General features: G+C 36.8%; 1 protein-coding gene across 10 annotated transcripts in view; it reads right to left on the reverse strand.

Annotated features, from left to right (window-relative positions):
• PSD3 (pleckstrin and Sec7 domain containing 3) overlaps nt 1-18,642 on the reverse strand; it is a 427,571-nt gene that overhangs the window by 54,219 nt on the left and 354,710 nt on the right. For all 10 annotated transcript variants that reach the window (XM_074329581.1, XM_019742071.2, XM_019742072.2 and 7 more), the window contains one exon: nt 4,837-4,907. In XM_074329581.1, coding sequence (XP_074185682.1) covers nt 4,837-4,907 — 71 coding nt within the window. The remainder of the gene's footprint in view (nt 1-4,836; nt 4,908-18,642) is intronic.

The following is an 18,642-nucleotide window of genomic DNA, read 5'->3' on the forward strand; positions in this document are numbered from 1 at the left end:
AAAATGAATGAGATCTTCTTCTTTCACTATCCAAATATCCATAATGAGTGTGGTGAGGTCAGGCTGTGGTGAGACGGATATTGTTTGTTATAAACTGCGATTGGGCATGAAGGTTCAACCTTCCAGAAGTAATTTAGAAGTATGACTTAATACAGACATACCTTATTTTATTGAGCTTTGCTTTAGTGTGCTTCCCAGATATTGTGTTTTTTACCAATTGATGGTTTGTGGCAACCCTGAGTAGATTAGCAAGTCTATTGGTGTGATTTTTCAACAGCATATGCTCACTTCCTGTCTCTGTCACATTTTGATAATTCTCACAATATTTCAAACCTTTTCATTATTGTATTTTTTTATGGTGATCTGTGACCAGTGATCTTTGATGTTACTATAGGGCACGACCCTGCACCAGCAAAAAGATTACAATGTGCTGAAGGCTCAGATGCTGGGTAGCGTTTTTTAGCAATAAAGTATTTTTTAATTAAGGTGTGTACATTGTTTCGTTCTTTATTTTTCTTTTTTTTTTTAGAGGCAATGCCATTTCACACTTAATAGACTACAGTACAGTGTAAACACAACTTTTATATGCACTGAGAAACCAAAACTTTTGTGTGACTTGCTTTATTATAGTATTTGCTTTCTTGCAGTGGTCTAGAACTAAAGCCACAATATCTCCAGGGTATGCCTATAATTGTAAACAGTTCCTACCCTGTTCTTACGACTCATGACACTACCAGTAGTATACCTTTAGGAAATAAAGAGATAAGTGCACACACTTTATATATGTGTCCTTACATAGGTGTCCTTACGTACTTCTTCCACACTTGTGCTTCTCTGGGAGGCCTTCCCTTTGACGTAACATGTACAGTATTAAGTCAGATGGCAATCCCTGTGTGTACAATTCTCTTTTGTTTTATTTCTCTATTGGAACTTTTTCCAGATGACTAGACTGGGAGGGACCATATCTAACACAAATCCTTTTGAGATATTTTTTCCTTAGGTAAGGAATATTTTATACATATATATTTATATTAAATAATATGTATAATTTATATATTACATATATATTAAATAAAGTTATATTATATATTAAATATACATTTATATATTATATATTTATATTAAATCATATAGATATACTTATAACTGAACTTAAAAGAGGGGATGTCTGAAAATAGAAAAGGAATAAATTATGGTAAACCTAGTGAACGGAAAATATTATAAGCAATTAAAGTGAATGCTTCTGTACCCTATTAAGAAAAGAGCAAAAAAGAAAACCATATGACTTAGCATTGCAGTCATCAGATACCAGACTGACCAAAAAACATGCTGCTACAAAATTTTTCATTTAAAAATGTTTATGGTAGTAAGTAGAATAAAAAGAAAGGATGTCAAAGCTACATCAGAGTCCAAGTAGATTTAAAACTCTTTTCCCAGGAGTGACGTCAGTAAGAACAGGAAGTCTCAGATTTTGTTCCCCCATAGAAACGCCAACTTAACAATGATATGTGACTCAAAATACCTTTATGAGAATGCCAGATTGCAGGTAAGACAACGCAGCATTTCAGGCAAGCAAGAATCCAGGAAGAGCTGCATTGAAATCGGTAAGAAGAGCAAAGACTGGGAGAAAGGCTTCTCTCTTGGGAGGGAGAAGGAGGAGTGGAGTGTTCGTCTGGCATTCTGGCTCATCAGAGGGCTGCCCAAGGGAAACGGTGTCTGCCTTGCCTAACATGGGCACTGACAGGGAGCTGATATACTCTGGATGCCTAGCTGCGGCTCCAAACAAGGCAGAGCTGGTGGCTTGTTGTTGTAAAACCCTAAACTTCCCAAATCTGGGGAAGGACACAGACATCAGATCCAAGAAGCCCAAGCATCTCAAATCAAGATAAAGAGATCCACACCTAGACATGGTATAATAAAATTGTCAAAAGTAAAAAAAGAGAGAATTTCTGAGAGCAGCAGAGGAAGAGTGATTTGTTATACACAAGGCACTCCCTTAAGACTATTATAGGCTTTCTCAGCAGAAACCTTGTGGGTCCGGACAGAGTGGGATGACATATTCAAAATTCTGGGGGAAAAAACCCAACCCAAAACAAAACAAAAAAACCCTGTAAACCAAGAATAGTATACCAAGCAAATAGTCCTTTAAAAAGGAAGGAGAAATAAAGACTTTCCCAGACAAGCAATAACTGACAGAGTTCGTCAGTCCTAGACTTGCCTTACAAGAAGTGTAATGAAAACAAGAATCTGAAATGAAAGGAACTGAAACTGCAACATGATAGTATATGACATATAAATCTCTGTGGTAAAGGTAAACATATACTGTGTTTCCCTGAAAATAAGACCTGACCAGACAATCAGCTCTAGTGTGTCTTTTAGAGCAAAAATTAACATAAGACCCGGTCTTATTTTACTATAATGTAAGACCAGGTCTTATGTAATATAATATAGTATAGTATAGTATAGTATAATATAATATAATATAATATAATATAATATAATATAATATAATATAATATAATATAATACCGGGCCTTATATTAATTTTTGCTCCAAAAGACACATTACAGCTGATTGTCCAGCTAGGTCTTGTTTTCGGGGAAACACTGTAGACAAATACAGAATAATGAATACTGTACAAATCACTTTTAACCATAGCATAAATGTTAAAAGAGAAAAGTACTAAGAATAACTATAAACACCAACATTTGTTGATGGATATACAATATAAAAAGAAGTAAATTCTGACATCCATATCATAAACTCTGTGTGTGTGAGAAGTAAAAGTGTAGTTTCTGTGTGTGATTGAAATTAAGTTGGTATCAGCTTAAAATAGACTGTTAGAACTATGTTTTATGTAAGCCTTACGGTAACCACAAAGTAAACCAGTATAGAAGATATACACAAAAGAAAATGAGAAAGCAATCAAAACATGTTTCTACAAAATATCAACAAACACAAAGGAAGACAGCAACAAAGGAAGAGGGTAAACAAAAGCTACAAAAGAGGAAACAATTTACAAAACGCTAATAGTAAATCCTTTTCTATCAATAATTACTTTAAATGTAAATGGAATAAACTACCCAATCAAAACAAATGTCTTCTGTGAGCTGTGGGTTTTTCATATATATGGCCTCTATTACAGTGAGACAATTTCCTTTTATTCCTAATTCATTGAAAGTTTTTATCATGAAAGCGTGTTGACTTTCTATTAAATGCTTTTTCTGTATCTATGGAGATGATCATGTGATTTATAACCTTTGTTCTGTTAATGTAGTTTATCACATTAATTGATTTCCATTTGTTGAACTATACTTGCTTTCCAGAAATAAACCTCATTTGGTCATGGTGCATGCTTTTAATATGATGTTGAATTTGGTTTGCTAATATTTTGTTGAGGTTTTTGCATCTATATTCATCAGAGGTGAATTTTTCAGAGATGTAGTTTTCTTCTCTTACAGTGCTTTTTTTCTTTCTGGTTTTGGTATCAGGATAACGCTGGCTCATAAAATAAGTTTAGGAGTTGCCCTCTTTCAATTTTTTGGAAAAATTTGAGGAGGATTAGCATCAATTCTTATTTAAAAGTTTGGTAGAATTTACCGGTGAACTGGTGATTACTGACTCAATCTCCTTACTAGTTATAGATCTGCTTTGGTTTTTCTATTTATTCATGATTCAGTTTTGGCAGATTGCATGTTTTTAGGAATTTATCCATTTCTCCTAGGTTGTCTAATTTGTTGGCGAAGTTGATTCTTATAATACTTTTCATTTCTGTGCCATCAGTTGTAACATCTCTTCCTTCATGTATGATTTGAGTCTTCTTTTTTTTTTTCCTTAGTAGTATAACTAAAGGCTTGTCAATTTAATTGATCTTTTCAAAAAAACAATTCTTAGTTTCACTGATTGTTTTCCTATTGTTTTCATGGTCTCTACTTCATTTATTTCTGCTCTAATCCTAATGTTTCCTTCCTTATACTAACTTGGGGCTTTGTTTGTTTGTTCTTTTTCTAGTTCTTTGAGGTATAAAGTTAGGTTGATATTTTCTTTTTTTTATTGTATGTGTTTATCTCTATAAACATCCCTCCTAGTACTGTTTTTGCTGTGTCTTTTAAGTTTTGGTATGCTGTGTTTCTAGATTTAGGTAGGATGTAAATGAAGATAAATAACTAAATAAAGATCTAGTGTTCAATAACAACAAACAAAAGATATAACAAATTTGCAGTACAAATATACATTGAAACAAGTGCTGCCACAGGTCTGTACCTGCACAGACCTTATGAAGTCTAACTTACTAACTTAGATTCAAAATTTCTAATTCAACATAGAATACAGCTCATCTAGTCCCTCTGATCAAACTCAAACACACACACACACACACACACACACTGATATATATAATCTTTTATATACAGAGGGTGCCAAAAAAGGTACATATATTTTAAGAAAGGAAAAAACCTGTATTAAAATTGTAATACAATAAATGACACTAGCACTCATTTGATTAATGCCACCTTTTGAGTGAACGTGGTACTACATATTGCTACTATAATCCAATTCAACTTCGAAAAGTAATACATAGATGACATCTCTTAAAATGTGTACATTTTTTTGGCACCCCAGTATATCAAATATTATACATAGAATACACATGTACAATACCTAAAATGATTATTTCACCAGAAACAAAGCAAATATGAAAAATAATTTAGACATCAATTAAACAGTCTTTTGAGTGTTTTATGTGAGCTTTTTTATACAAAGTGAATATTTTTGGGGTAACTTGTCTACCATTGCATAAAGTTTTGAGGGTTCCCCTTTTTATTTATTTATTTTTACCTTTTGCAAGTAAAGGACTGTTCCCTTTAGTACAGCATAAAAAGTTTTCCATCCTCGCTTTCCTCTTGGAGCTAGAAAGGAAAAAACATGAAAAATTTTATTAGACAAATTAGCATTTTAGAAAGAGACCCTAACTGCCATCTGTCACCATGTACCAAAATTAATTCAAAATGGATCAAAGACTTAAGCATAAGACCTGACACAATAAACTGCATAGAAGAAAACATAGGTACTAAACTTATGGACCTTGGGTTCAAAGAGCATTTCATGAATTTGACTCCAAAGGCAAGGGAAGTAAAAGCTAAAATAAATGAATGGGACTATATCAAACTTAAAAGCTTCTGCACTGCAAAAGAAACCATCGACAAAATAAAGAGGCAACCGACTGAATGGGAGAAGATTTTTACAAACAGTGCCTCCGATAAAGGGCTAATATACAAAATATACAAGGAACTCATGCAACTCAACAACAAAAAAAACAAACAACCCAATTGAAAAATGGGCAGAGGACCTGAACAGACATTTCTCCAAAGAGGACATACAAATGGCAAATAGACATATGAAAAAATGCTCAACATCACTAATCATCAGAGAAATGCAAATAAAAACCACAATGAGATATCACCTCACCCAAGTCAGAATGGCTATCATCAACAAGACAAATAGTAACAAGTGTTGGAGAGGCTGTGGAGAAAAAGGAACCCTCATACACTGTTGGTGGGAATGCAGACTGGTGCAGCCACTATGGAAGGCAGTGTGGAGGTTCCTCAAAAAATTACAAATAGAATTACCATATGACCCAACAATCCCTCTCCTGGGTACCTACCCAAAAAATCTGAAAACATTTATACATAAAGACAAGTGTGCTCCAATGTTCATTGCACCTTTATTTACGGTGCCAAGACATGGAAACAACCAAAATGTCCTTCGATAGATGAATGGATAAAGAAGTTGTGGTATATATACACAATGGAATACTATTCAGTGGTAAGAAAATATGAAATAGTACCATTTGTGACAAGATGGATGTATCTTGAGATTATAATGCTAAACGAAATAAGTCGGACAAAAAAGCAGAGAACTATATGATTTCACTGATATGTGGTATATGAACCAAAAACAACAAAAGAACAAGACAAACAAATGAGAAACAAAAACTCATAGACACAGACAATAGTTTGGTGGTTACCAGAGGGTAAGGGGGGAGGGAGGTGGTAGATGAGGGTAAAGGGGATCAAATATATGGTGATGGAAGGAGAACTAACTCTGGGTGGTGAACACACAATGTGCTTTATAGATGATGTAATACAGAATTGTACACCTGAAATCTATGTAACTTGACTAACAATTGTCACCCCAATAAACTTTAATTTAAAAAAAAAAGAAAGAGACCCTAAATGATCAACACGATGATTGTGTTTCAATGTTCCTGCTTTAGTGGCTACCAAAACTAGTAATCATGAGAACGAAAATTTTCTTGAGCCTTACTGTATAACAGACAGTGTTCTCAAAATGTTTTACATGTCATGTAAAACACAATAATCCTGAGGGGTAGGTACTAGTACTCTTGCTTTTTACAAAACTGAAGCACAGAGAAGTCATTTGTTCATGGTCATGTAACCAGAAAGAGGAGGAGGAGGAATCTGAACCCAGAGAGCACGGTTCTACAGCCTGCACTCTAGTAAAGATGACTTAAAGACTGGGAAAGCAAAAGAGGCATACTGGAAATAGATATTAATGTAAGAGAAAGTTTAAGAGGCTCATGTATCGGAGCCTTTATGGCTTCGCCGACGTTGCTAGGAATCATAAGAAAAAAGTCTCAGAATATAAAAGGACTCCTGTTGGCATTTCTCCCCCACACCCACCAATCAGATTATAACTTTAATTCTTCTTACTTTATTATAACTTTAATCATTATTTAATTATTGTGACAACAACCTGTCATACCTCTGCTGCAGAGCTTGCTGCACTGTAACATAATTCTTTTGTCTAAATTTCTCTTTCATTAGATTGTGAGATAACCTTCATCTTTAGAACTCATAGAACTTGGCACAGAGCAAGGCAGACATTAGGCACCCTCATAATAATTCTCCAAATGAATCTTCTTTCAGACGCCCTCTCATTCCTTTTCTTTCTGTTTTCCTGGACTATAAAGTATATAGAATTTCTCTATTGACTTATATAAACTTGTACAGATTGTCTTAAAGCAAAAGGACAGATTAGTAAAACAGTTTACTATTTATTCTTAATCTTAATAAAATAAATATGTAACTGGAAAATATTACCTGAAGGCCATTTTTCTAAACATGTCTATCCAAATAGATAGGGAGGGCTATTTATTCTTATTCCTTTGTCACCTATTTGGGTGTCTTTAGGCTGTCTTTAACTTAGACACCTGATTAAATTTGGAAGTGAATTCTTCTTAAGATTTAAATCCTTTAAATTTACTTTGACTGAAGACTCAAGAATCCTTACACTTGTAACATGGGTGACTATCTACCTACAGGACGTGTATGCTCCTGCCAACACCATACTGAGATAGCCACCTGGCAAAAAAGGACTCAGAACATCCGCTCTGCAGGTTTCCAGGGGAAATTAAAAAAAAACTGTCCCATCTGTTTCCATTATGTAAGGTTTAAAACTGTGAACTTAAAAATAAATTATCAAAAAAAGTATACCATCAACAAACAGCAAGTATTGGCGAAGATGTGGAGAAAAGAGAACTCCCATGCACTGCTGGTGGCATTGAAAATTGGTACAGGTGCTATGGAAAACAGTCCGAAGGTTCCTCAAAAAATTTAAAATAGAACTACTTTATGACCTGGGAATTCCACTCCTTGGTATTTATTTGCAGATATCCAAAACACTAATTCGAAAAGATATATGAATCCCTATGTTCACTGCAGCATTATTTACAATAGCCAAGATATGAAAGCAACCAAACTGCCCATCAGTAGACGACTGGATAAAGAAGAGGTGGTCCATATATACAATGGAGTATTACGTGGCCATAAAAAAGAATGAAATCTTACCATTTGCAACAACGTGGATGGAGCTGAGGGTTATTATGCTAAGTGAAATAAACCAGAGAAAGACAAATACCATATCTCACGTAAACATGTGGAATCTAAAGAACAGAATAAATGAACAAACAAAACAAAAACAGACTCACAGATACAGAGAACAGACAGGTACTGATGGTTGCCAGATGGGAGGGGTGTTGGTGGGAGGGGCTGGGTGAAAAGGTAAAGGGATTAAGAAGGACAAATTGGGAGTTACCAAATAGTCACAGGGATATAAAGTACAGCATAGGGAATACAGATGATAATATTGTAATAACTATGTATGGTGCCAGGTGGGTACTAGACTAATCAAAGGGATCACACTGTAGATTATATAAATGTCTAAACATATGCTGTACGCCTGAAATTAATATAATATTGAATGTCAACTGTAATTGAACAAAAAGTATACCATCATCTCCTTTATAAAGAAAAAAAGTGACTACTATAAATAGAATCACAGATCATTAGGTATATATAGAAAAACAAATATTGGCTATTGTTCCATAGACATCAAATTCTGACATAGTTGACGTAAGCACAGGCTGCAGAAGCTATTGAGGAGTGGAACGGGGGGCAGCGTGCTGTGGCGGAGGCGCCTGCCTGGAAAGCAGACCAGGTGGCTTCTGCACTTTGTCTTACACCCATCCTCTCATCCACCATCCCTGACCTGGGTAACTCCTGACCAGCCCCTCAACTTCTCAGGACTTCAGCTGCTTCATTTTAAAATGTGGACGGTTCACATAACTCAAGGCGAAGTACTTGCTAGTGTCGGAAAGGAATTCAGAAAAAACCTCTTGTGTTTTCAATAGGAGGCGCATGGGTCCTGGATTCTAAAGACTTTCCCCAACGCCCTGAAACCAGTTCAGTGGCATCCTGAGATTCCTTCAGTTCAGAGATGGACAAATCTATTTTTCTACTTTTCAGGTAGAAATCTGCTCTCTAGGAATCCGTGCATATGTGCATAAAATTTTTAACAGCTCTTTGTCATTACCACACTCAGCCTACTAGAAACAGGTTCTCCATCTGAAATGTGATCTTAAGTCACCCATGGGTGACTAATGCTATAAGTCAGTGAGCATTAACCCTGTATTGCATTCTCTACTTTCCCATCTCTCACAGAAGTATAAAACTTAATCTTGTTTTTGGCCCATTATAATTTAGTTGTTTAACACTTAAATGAAGCCACCTAACAAGATAACTTAGAAGCAAACGCTCAACAATGCATAGCTTAGTGTGGTATAAAAGCACTGCTCTAAATGATTTTTACATGTATTAACCTACTTAACTCACATCATGATTTTAAAAATAAGGTACTATCATGACTTCCATTTTATACATGGGATGGTGTGGGCACAAATGAGTGGTATTCAGAGAAGAATCGGACCACTGTGCACTAGAGCAGGCTGGGAAGGCTCACTAGAGGCAGGTTCAACCGCCCTGATCTTAAAGCCACATACAAGTGCACACAGCGCTTCTACGGCTTTTGTGCCCTTGTGAGGCTCCTTGTGTGAAACACATGGGTAAGACATCAGTGAATGAGGGCCATTGTTCCTCAGAACGATGACTGAGGAATGGGTTAAAACTGATTTCAGGTGGTTACCAGAGGGTAAGGAGGGAGGGGGATGGTAGATGAGGGTAAAGGGGGTCAAATATATGGTGATGGAAGGAGAACTGACTCTGGGTGGTGATCACAGAATGTGATATATAGATGATGTATTACAGAATCGTACACTTGAAACCTATATGTCACCCCAATAAATTTTAATAAAAAAACTGACTTCATAGCACATATTAAGTATATAAAACTGGGGAAAGAGTTGCAACTGTAGTTATATAATACACGATGGGAGGAGCGAGGGAGATTATTGATTGGAAACCTAATGTATCCTATTGAAAGGCTTTAATGACAAGGTGGTAGGAAGTTGGCAGGTAGGTAGGTGTACTTTAACAAACCTGGGTGCCTGTTGTGAAAGAGTGTTTACTGAGCTTGATCAGAAGATTCCATTTTATGGCTGTTTTTAATATGCATATTCAAAGTCCAAAGATAATCAATTGCTTTCTTCTTGAAAATACAAAATACTGGAATATTTTAATTTTAATCATTTGCCTCCAACCTTACATGATAATGGCATCTATTTACTTTAGTTTTTTTAATACTACTGAAATAGACAACATTTTTTTTTCTATAAACCACCATGTCTGTTTTGATTTACCCTCATGTTTACCATTACCTTTATATATTACTGCTTTCTGTACCTAAGATTGATTTTTGGAGGCCATTTTCAGATACTTCTTGTAAGCTATACTGAAAAGTTCCTTTAGTCAGGGTCTTTTGGTCGTAAATCTTTTTCTATTTTTGTTTACATAAAAATGTTCATTAAAAATTCTAGGTTGACAACTACTTTTTCTTATGAAGATATTATTTCACCATCTTCTGGTGCCTGTCATTGTTGGGATATCTATCTTGAGTCTAAATGTTATGTGTAAGTATAGTTTTCTTTAAATTTATCCAGTTTGGTTTTCTTCAGGCTTCCCGTGTATCATTTCCAAACACCTGTAGTCATTATATCTTTGAATACTGTCTCTTTCCACTATTTCCACTATTGTAACCTCTGCCACTCTAACTTCTCATTCCAGTCCACAGGGGTCTCCTTCATATTCTCTACCTTTTTGTCCCTCTGTGCTAAAAGCTGTGTAATGTTATCTCCAGTACGCCTCCTTGGGCACCCAGACCCAGAGATGCCCTGAGGATTTTAGCAGACCCAGGGTTAGCTTACTTCCCTTAATTAGAAAATATTTTATCATTTTTAGATGTTTTATTATGATGGAAGTTTCGATGGAAGACTTTCAGAATTCATTGGCCATCATACTGACAAAAATAGTCAACAGCTTTTTTCCTTCCCTTAAAAAAAATAGAAAGGATTCAACAATTTTGTATTCTAGTGATAATTCATCTGAAGTAGGATATAGGAGATAGCAGCTGAGGACAGAATGAGATAAATTAGAACAAGGAACACCAGTAAAGAGGTTGTTACAATTGCCCCAATGAGAGAAAAAAGCCAAAATATGGACAGAGGTGCACAATAAATTAAGATAGAGAAACGGAAGGAAAGGGGAGGACGGCAATATCACTGAGCACCGATACAGCAGGGCTCTGGGCACTGGGCTAGCTTTAGAAACGTGTGTTCTATCGGAGCCAAACAATCCTTTTAATTTGATATAGACTGTCTCCATTTCACATGAATGTCCCCATTATTAATTGTATTTGCAGCTCTGAGAGGCAGAGGAAGCTACTGAGGAGGCTACATATCTAAAGATTTCAAAGCTATTGTACAGGGCAATTCAGATGAGGACACACGTGTAGGTGTACATTAGGAAGGAAAAACCGTACAGGGGACAATCCTTTGTAATGGTCAGGCCTGCTACTTCAGTGAGGTGGACGCAGGGGGCAGGGAAAGGAGAATAGGAGACAGAAGGGGAATGCAAGTCAGGCATGTTCTTTAATCTCGCTCAACTCCAGTACCTTCAACGGTATCCCAGCTCACCGCTATGGACTTCAGAACTGAGGCACCAGCCCCGTGTCTGCCTGCGCTCTCACATACTGCCCAGCCAACATTTCTGTGACCCAATGCTCATAGCAGTAATAATGATAGCAGTAGTAACAGCAGCAGCTAACATTGACTGAGCACATACTGTTTTACGCACTGCTCCAAGACTTGATGCGTATTAACGCAAGCCCACCACTCTATGCGGGAGCACTAGTATAAACTGCACTTTATAGATGTGGAATCTAAGACCCCACCTAACCTTCAACAATTGTTTCCACCTAGCACTGGCCACTTTCCCTCTGTGGGTGTTGGGATCCAGGGCAAGTTTCTCCAAATACCCCACAATGGCATATTGATTACTTTGATTTCAAGTCACTTGATAAGCAACCAGTGCAAGAAGGGCACATTGATCTTTTATTGTCCCCTTGAATGCAGTAAATCAAGCTCCCCTGTTGAAGTCCCCCCTTGCTCCAGTAGGGCTGAGAGAGACACCTTATCACTACAGCTATGGAATCCAGGGCCAAAAGCTTCCATAAACAAACCGTGTCACTGCTTTATTAATTTACTACGCAAGCCAAATCTTTGTTTAGATTCCTGGCTAATGAGCACCCAAACCTAAGTGTTTTCGTCCTGTCATTTCTTCACAAATTTATTGTTTTGTCTAAAACGTATAAAAAGTTGGCTGGTTCATCATTTCTGAGGGCATCATTTCTGATCTCCTGTGTGCATGTATTAAATTGTTTTTCTCCTGTTTATCTGTCTTGTATCAATTTTCTAATTAGTCCAGCAATAAGAACTCAAGAACGGTAGAGGGGGAATCTCCCCTTCCCTGACATAGTAAAGACCAGTTAAATCAGACTCTGGCTATAATGTCTTGATTAATTGGATACAGGGGTGAAATTCTGATTAAGAGCTGATTCAGCATGGACCCTGACCTATCAGAAAAACACTGCTCAATTAAGATTGAAGGAACACCCATGGTAAACAGTCTGTACAGCTGAACCAGTACATACACCCTGACCCCCAGCCCTGGTTGGGGGCTGTTTGTTATCCGCTATGGGTTAAAATAAGACATATAAAAAGTCAATAGGCTTCTGTGATTATTTTCCACCACCACCACCACCACCACCATCACCACACACACGCATACACACACACACACACGCATACACACACACACACACACACACACACACACACACACATACACACAGAATATACAATTGGCAGTTGTTCCACAGGTGGGTATTAGAAATATTAAATCTTCAATATTACAAACCAGTTCTTATTAATTTTCTCATCTCTCTTTATTATATATTTGAAGAAATGTTTTTGGAAATATAAAGTAGAATGAACAATATTTTGGCTTCAATTATTACCAATGATCTTTGTAAAATAGTTAAGTGCATAACTGGGAATGAAAATACACGTTGTCATCCTTCTTTTCTTAAGAGAAAAGTATAAAAGATTCCTGAGCAATAAAATATTCAGTAAAGAGTAATAATGGATATGTGGCAGAAATAAAGTTGTCTACCTGTCTATCTACCTACCTACCTACCTATTTTTAATTCACCAAAAGGTATAAGCTTCAGGCAAAAGTTTCTATTTACATGCTGTACTCCCCAGCTTTAATATCTTCTAAACTGAACTGGGAACAGATTGTATTTAAGATCTTACTGTTCAATTTTTCTAGTTTATTCAAAAGGAAGATAATTTATTTTCCTACATGAAAATCTTGTCCTGTTTTTGACCACTCCTTACTCTGGGTTTCCCGATCATCTACTTTTTCCTTTTGTTCAAGTTTAGTATCAGGAAGACTTAATATGCATAGAAAAAGACATAATATGTACATTGCTTATTTTTTCTTTTTAATATACTGACCTTTTCTGTTGGCTTGAAAAACACGCTTCCCCTGCCCCAATAAAATGACAAAAATACCATTTGCTGCCTAAAGAGTGGAGCAGGTCAATAAGCCATATCCACACTAATGAGAAAGAATTCTTGAGTCATGCATAGCATCAAGCCTAACAGTGCACACCCTGCCTTGCTAGAAAACACGGGAAATACGAGGATGTGCTAGTTCTATGCAAAACGCCTGCATTTCCTCATATTACTGGAGGAAGACACTTAAAATATAATGAAATACCAAGGAAGGCATTGCAAAATAAATCCAACACCTTGCTGAACTTGGAAACAAAGATGTGCTCAGTAAAAGCTCTTACATACGACGAGTACAATTGGAATACATCTATAGTAGATTTACAGAAGGCACAAGATGTTTTCATTTATTTTTTATATGCATCACTTCATTTACTATTCAAAACAGCTTTATAACTAGCTGCACTTATTAACCCCGTATCAGTAAACTTAGGTATATCCAGGGCTTGAGGTCAGGGAGTAGAAGCAGTGAGACTGAAATCTAGCGCTGTCCATGTGCTGCTCATTCACGCTCCATAGATAACTCTCCGTGACAAACCCTAGATTGCGTGGTCGGCTTGGAGTCATCAATATGGGACATGATGACCTAAATGTTAAACAGTATCTGATACAGAAAATTTAGGCCATTATTTCATCCCATGTGCAATGAATGGTCTTGTAGGAACAGTATTCAACACAACACATCAGGTGTCACAAAATGAAACCCCTATAGGGCCCAGGATGACAATGCTTAATGCTGAGGTGATACTGTAGTAAGTGACCCGCCATTCCTGGAGAGGGGAGAGTGCACGCCCGTATCTAAAGGAACAGCTGCTCCTCAGTCTTGGTGAATGACCACACTGGAAAATAAAACCATTCTGAGTTTTCAGGAGAGGATGAAAAAAAAGGAAGTTTATGTGAAATACTTTATTTTTTAAAATGTTGGTAACTAATTAAAATGGCTTTAAAAAGACACCGTGGTCCAAACAAGACCTGCCAACAATGGCCTGCTCAAGACATTTTTAAAGTTGCTATATTATCTTAGTGACAACATCCAAAATCTGGGCTAAATTCTTAAAGCATCTCTCTTATAGGAGGAAGAGAAGTGCTACCTTGGTAGGAAGCAAGCGCCTCAGTTGTACATCACTAAGGCAGCTGAAGGCACAACTGAGGCGGAGGAGTTTGCTTTCCGAGATTGGTTTGCAAAGGATTTAGATAAAGTCATCAATGATAGCCCTACAAATCATTAAGGGAAGTTAAGGTAATCCTGGTATATTTATCCTTAACTTTCTTTCATAAAATATCCTCAGACAGCACCATGAAGTACTATTAAACCTTAATTAATAGAGTAACTCAGACACTTTCAGATTGCTGCCTGAAGCCGTGGAATCCCAGCTGTGCATAAAGGAAGTTACCTTTGGGAGATGAGTCACACGACATTAAGCAATTGATAGTATTCATTATCCCCAGGTTTACAACAGAGTGGTAGAAATAAAATAGTTCTACTACTGTTTTATATTTCTAAATGTCTTAGTTTTGAAACATGTAAGGAACTTACACATTTTTGGAAAATCCTTACAATCTTTCTCTTCAAGATTGGGAACTATATTACATGTACTCAACTCTATTTTATAAAAGGAAAAGCTGGGGCAACCTTAAAGGAACCAGAAGTACAACCTATACTGATTGTTTTTCCCAGAAAAAGATTCCCTTCCTTTCTGTGATAGGAATACATTTAAATTCTTGAGAGAGACTAGAACACGATACAAAAGAGAACTGGAAGAATATTTTGCCCAAGAAGTCCCCTGGAGGGGTGATGTTCACTCTGGATTTCATTCTATTCCTTTAAGAAATCAAGACTCTTACCCTAAGTCAGTCTTTCTAGACTGGCAGAAAGTACCCTGGACTGGCAGCTGGGAAACTTGGGTTTTATTCACACCATCATGTCCACTGTTTCTCTGATTTTGGACAAGTCACCTAACATCTCTGGTTATAAACCTATAAAATGAACATGCTAAGTGTACCAAAATTACTTTATAATGTTGTTACAATGTTCGTTACATACAGATTATTAGGTCACAGACCCTACCCCTAGAGGGCCCATATAGAGGCAGTTACATTCACAGTGAAGCTTAGTACAACGTGATAAGCTGCACACACCGAATGGTAGCATGGCACTAACCTAAGACAGTCACAATGGAATTTCAAGTAGGTGAAAAGAGGACGAGGTCATTAATTCTAATACTGAATAAAATTTGGAAGTCAGAGAAGATTTTAAATGAGGATTTAGTTTTCAGCAGGACTTTGAAGAGAGAAAAAAAAAGTTTTCTTTTGACCTTCACCATTTCTACAGTATTCTCGTATTTAGACTAAGACACCGAATCAAAATGTGGATCCCGATTATGGAAATCTCATAACATTGCTAATTACCATCATCCTTTATCAAGATGACTCTGGACAGAAGTCAACTTAGTATTTTTTATAGAGAACACCTGGTCTGAAATTCTGGTTTCACCTGAGTGACCTTGGGCAAGTCACTTAGCCTCTCCATGCTTCATTTCCTTTCTCTGTAAAATAGAAATAAAACAGTGCCCACTTCATACTTACTCTGAAAATTAGGTGAGTTAATATATGTGAATCCTTTACAACATATATTTTTTTTAAGGATATTGTCTGCTAAAAAACAATGCATCCAATTTTCATGCTAAAGCACAAAGATTTACTTTTTAAATTTCATTCATATAGTCAGGAATTTTTTCTTTGTTAATTGTCAATATTTTGAGAAGAAAAACTCCCCGACATTATTGATGAATTTTTAACAGGAAGGAGGTGCACTTTTTAATCCTTAATTTAAAGGAGGGTGGTGTGCAACACTTTTATTAACTTATTTATTATTTCTATTTTGTCCCAGTCTGTCTTGATGTAGCAGAGATTGAACATGAATGCAAACAATAAAAGTAAATAATGGGAGAAAGGTCAAAAGCTGACGGAGAACATTTTATTTAAGTAATAAGCTACAAAAATGTACAAACTTAACTTATAAACAAATATCTCTCTCCGCCTGGCTAGAACGCTTCACTGGGGGCCATTACTAGAAGCATGGGAAGAATTCAAAGGACCTGTGCTGAGGTTGGAAACGGGGGCAGAACATAACGAGAACATATCATCGTAAGTTAGGGGTACAGGAAAAAGCGCGCAGGCAGCAAGAAACACAACAATGACTCTGGATATATATTTTTTTCAGGAAAAACAGAAGTACTAGAGTCATAGAATTTTTTTTTAGAATTTTGAGAAATGAACTATACCTCATATTCTTTCCAGCTAGAATGTTCCTCCCCCAAATATCATCTTGACTTGCCCTTTCATTTCAACTAGGTCTCTGCTCAAATGTCACCTCATCCAGAGGTCTCCTGAATCACTCTATGTAATACAGCACCTGCCCACTTCCTTCCTTCTCTCCTCACCTTGGTTTTATTTTTCTTTGGATCATTTCACACCCATCTGATATATCACATATTTATTATTGCGCTCCCCCCTATACTCAAATGGAACCTCCAAGCAAGTACTTTATTTGGTTTGTTGTTGTGTCCAGAGAGCAGATTAAACACACACACACACACACACACACACACACACACGAGAAGAAAATCAGATATCCTAAATAGGCATGTAAATAATGTGACTCAACAAATACGAGCGATTTAAAAAAAAAAAATGTTTTCTCTATTATTTAGATGAAACACATTAGAAAACTCAGGTTGCTTAAAGAGAAGAGGAGGCAGTATAAAATTTTGGTACAGATTATTTCAACAAGATCATGTTAGATATGAAAATAAGATATCAGTAAAGACCCAGGCTCATAAAGAACAAATACAGCTTGACAAATTACTATGGTTTTCAAGGGTTAATAAAGAATGAACTTCTGTGGTAAGGGACTTCAAAATTCTAGGAAACAAACATGATGTCATAATTTTTTAAATTGAGGTATAAGTGACATATAATATTATGTTTGTTTCAGGTGGACAACATAAAGATTGGATATTTGTATATGTTGTGAAATAATTACCACAATAAGTCTAGTTAACATCCGTCACCATACATGGTTGCAAAATTTTTTTTCTCGTGATGAGGGCTTTTAAGATCTACTCTCTTAGCAACTTTTATATATGCAATACAGTATTGTTAATTGTAGTCACTATGCTTGTAATTCTTATAAACTGAAGGAAGGTGGTAGAGAACACGCTGTTTTTAATAACTATCTTAAAAAGTTGGACATAGCAAAACATTACTGAAGTTCAATAGCTTCATTATATGTGAAAGGTATGAACACTGAACTCGAAGAAAATCAAGCATATTAAGGTTTTTACATAATTTCTTGAGTAATTTATAGAGCTCATTATAAAACTTAGACAGAGGAAAGTGCTAAAATAAAATGTACGGTTGAATTATTACAGTCTGTCTGAGAAGTACAGGTAACTGCTGAATCAGAGAAGTAGGCTTATCAATGACACCAAATCACCTTTCTTCATCTTCACAAGCACCTTATGGCCAAGAAACATCAGAGTCCAAGCTACAAATAGCGATTCAGATAAGCCATTGTAATTATAAAACAGCCCAAGGCCCAGGGGCGCCTTTGAAATGCTTCAGGGCGAAAGCTACTGCAGGTCAATAGAAATCACTAGAGGCAAGGAAGGGCGGCTGCCAGCCAGAATCTGTTCCCCAGGGAATGTGAGAGCAGTCTGACTGCTTTCCCCCAAACTTAGGGGCCTCAGGAGAGACTTCCAGCTCTTCCTTCTGAAATGGGGCTCCTCACTCCAAGGCTGTTCATGCACAGGTGCCAGAAAAGAGCCCACTGTTGGGAGCTGCATCTGACGTGACGCCACTGAACATTTAACTCCGCTTTTCCAATTCAGGTGGAACTTCTACCATCTATTTAGACTTCCACCTTCCCCTAAAAGGAGAAGCAGAGGTCCTACTCTGGTATATCCTCTCCCTCCCTATGATAGGGGAGGTAGATAGACAGAAATGAGCAGGAGAAGGGACACCTAGCCCGGTTAGAAAGCCCCTTGCTGCAGCTCCTACTTGGGTCAAGACCCCTTGCAGCTGCACTCAGCTAGGGCACCAGCGCCTTAACTAGCCCAGCAGGATTCCAGGCTCACACATACCCCTAAATCAATGGAACCTGTTGTTAAATGCCAGAGAGGGAAGGAAGACATCCATCCCCTTTATCAGAATGTACATCCTGCTTGTCAGGACCATTTTAGTAGGCTTCTCAA

Source organism: Rhinolophus sinicus, linkage group LG04 (assembly GCF_036562045.2).
Source record: "Rhinolophus sinicus isolate RSC01 linkage group LG04, ASM3656204v1, whole genome shotgun sequence".
Lineage (NCBI taxonomy): Eukaryota > Metazoa > Chordata > Mammalia > Chiroptera > Rhinolophidae > Rhinolophus > Rhinolophus sinicus.